Source organism: Centropristis striata, unplaced genomic scaffold, assembly GCF_030273125.1.
Source record: "Centropristis striata isolate RG_2023a ecotype Rhode Island unplaced genomic scaffold, C.striata_1.0 Scaffold_25, whole genome shotgun sequence".
NCBI classification, from domain to species: Eukaryota; Metazoa; Chordata; class Actinopteri; order Perciformes; family Serranidae; genus Centropristis; species Centropristis striata.
The window spans coordinates 40328-43218 of record NW_026739041.1 but is presented as its reverse complement, the minus strand read 5'-3'; the positions used below and the strand labels follow the sequence as shown (position 1 = coordinate 43218).

The window sequence follows — 2891 nt, the reverse complement described above, 5'->3', positions numbered from 1 at the left end:
TTACATGACTCAGTTTTGTTCAGAAAGCTGCCAGAGCTGCAGCTATCTGCAGATCTCTGAAGATGGAGGCTGGGGATGATTGGGTGCCTTGTTTCCGTGAATTCCTCAATATCTCCTGCTGGATCCCACGGCCTCTTTGGCCTGAAACATTGTTTATTAACATTACACTGTACTCCATCTCTGTGCTCACTGCGGTCCTCAACCTGCTCATCATCATCTCAATCTCCCACTTCAGGCAGACATTAACTTTTTTCTTTACATGTTTTGTACTTTAAACATGTGAAAAACTGCTGTAGATGAAGAAGAATTGTCTTTGAACTGGATGTGAATAATGTTGCTGCTCTAACACTAGTATTATCTTCTGTCCTCCTGACTGCACGTTAACGCAAAAAAACACTGTGACCTCTACGTTGTTATTTAAATCGTCTACACTTAAATAAGTTCATAAAAACAATTTTTATTAATAATTGTAATAGTTTATACATTTTGTTATGAGGACAGTTTTGTAGATTGATGCTTTTCTCTTTTCCTCCAGGCAGCTCCACACACCCACCAACATCCTCCTCCTCTCTCTGGCTGTCTCAGATTTTCTTGTGGGCCTCCTGCTGATGCCAGCAGAAGTGACAATGTGCTGGATGTTTGGTGACCTTTTGTGTTCTCTTTATAGGTTTGTGTCCGACATCATTTACTCTGCTTCAGTCGTAAACATGGTGCTCATATCAGTTGACCGCTATGTGGCTATTTGTGACCCTCTGCATTACACCACCAGAATCACTGTGAATAGAGTTAGAGTCTGTGTTTGTCTCTTATGGTTCTGTTGTGTTGCCTCCAATACTTACTTCTTTAATTTACTTCTTATTCAACAAGAAAACACTTATCACTGCTATGGACATTGTCTGAATTTAACGCACAAGGCCGGTGCCGTCCTTCAACTTGTTTTAAACTTTATTGTTCCTGTCACTGCCATTATAGTTTTATATTCGAGAGTCTTTGTTGTGGCTGTGTCTCAGGCTCGTGCCATGCGCTCTCACATTACAGCTGTCACAAAGCAGACTTCAGTGACTAAAACAGCAAAGAAATCTGAGCTGAAAGCAGCCAGGACTCTTGGTGTTTTGGTAGTTGTGTTTCTAATGTGTTTCACACCAGTTTACTTTGCAGCTTTAACAAGATATGAATCCATGAGTAATTCAACTATTTCCTTTATTATGTATCTATACTATTTTAACTCTTGTCTAAACCCTCTGATTTATGCCTTGTTTTACCCCTGGTTCAGGAAAACAGTTAGACATATTGTTACTCTTCAGATACTGCAGCCTGGCTCCTGTGAGGCCAACATACTGTAGAGAAGCTATGGAAGGATGATGTCAAGAAATTGGTGAGAACAAAATAATATTTCTGTGTTTTTTCTCCTCTGCTATGTTTTTATTCATTTTGAGTTTTCAATGTCACATTTCATAATATATTTTTAGAAAAGAAAGATATAATCTGCTCATCTATCAGAAGTGTTGTTAATCTGTAGAAGAGCGTGAAGTCAAGAGATAACCTTTTTGAACTGTTGACTCCTTGTTGACTATTCTCTCTCCCATGCACATGATGTGTGAGGAAACTGCTCTGAACCCTCTCAGAGACAGATGTAGATGCTGGATGTGTTGTATCTCTGCAGGTCTGTTTGAGAGTCACATCTTTGGGGTGTTTGGAACAGTGAACATAGCTGTTTATTCACTTCTGGTGCTGTTTTATTTCAACACAGGCTGTGGCCTTCTTCCTGTGTGGGATCTGCAAATGTTTTTTTGAGTGTATCACAGGTTTGCCTGTGTGGGCCACACAAAATACTCAATGTACAAATTGCATATATTTTTGCCCAAAGATCTTTTTTGTTATTATTATTATATATTTATATTAGGGATGCACTGATAAAAAATAAAATAAAGAAATTGGCCGATACGATAACCGATATTAACATTGCTGTTAAATAATTATAACAGACATTTACCAATATCGATATAAGCTGCATAAAAATAATTTCTATGATGACCATAATTGTTATTTCAGTCAGGAATACTCTCGTCATAGATTTTAACCATTTATTGCAAGATGGTTCGTACAGTTGTATTTGGCTGTGTGTGTTCTGCTCTAGAAGCTATCAGGCAGTATCTGTGCAGCATGCAACAGATTCTGGATGAGAGTACAACATTCAATCCCCCAGGGACATGCAGAGCAGAACCTGAATATGCTATATGCAATAGTACTGACACTTGCAGACATTACAACATTGCAAATAATTCATCCTAGAAATACTCTTATTCTGGCTTGTACAGGTGGTGCTTGGGGTGGTGGAGGGAGGGTAACGCAGCAGTGTGTGCAGCAGAGTGATGTGATGCAGGAGGAATGAGAGGCAGAACAGTTTAAATGGGCCGGTGTAATATGTGTTCCCTTTCTAGTCCTGGTCAGCAAACGTGCTGCTGATTTTGACGTACTTGTAGATGAGCTGTATTATTTTTTGGGAGACCAGAAAGTAGAGCATTAGAGTAGGTGATCCTGCAGGTAATAAAAGTGTGCATTTGTCACATGGGTAAAGTAAGATTTTATTGTCTGTCTTTTTAGCTCCCAGTGTGTTTTTAATTTACAATATTTCTGATTTTAGTGTGTAGTTTTTATTAATGTTCATATTGCATGTATTGCACACCAGGAGTGTATTGTGATTTTATTCTGGAAAGCCCATATGGATGTGACTCCCCACGGCGTGATCGCCTGCACCTGTGGTGCGTAAAATTAGCGGACTTTAAGCAAGCTTCCAGAGGAAATGGGAGTAGAGACCGATCGGCAGGAAGCCGAAGCAAGAACAGAGGGGACCGATCCCAGTGACCACGCCAGCTGTTGGACGGAGAAGC

The 2891-nt window shown here is 39.8% G+C and overlaps 1 protein-coding gene across 1 annotated transcript; it reads left to right on the top strand.

Moving 5' to 3' along the window:
* Positions 1-545: 545 nt before the first annotated feature.
* On the top strand, positions 546-1575 carry LOC131967734 (trace amine-associated receptor 13c-like; the record flags this gene model as incomplete). Its single annotated transcript, XM_059328673.1, has 1 exon — positions 546-1575. A coding segment is annotated over one exon (798 nt), but the record flags the coding sequence as incomplete, so codon positions are not given.
* Positions 1576-2891: the final 1316 nt, after the last annotated feature.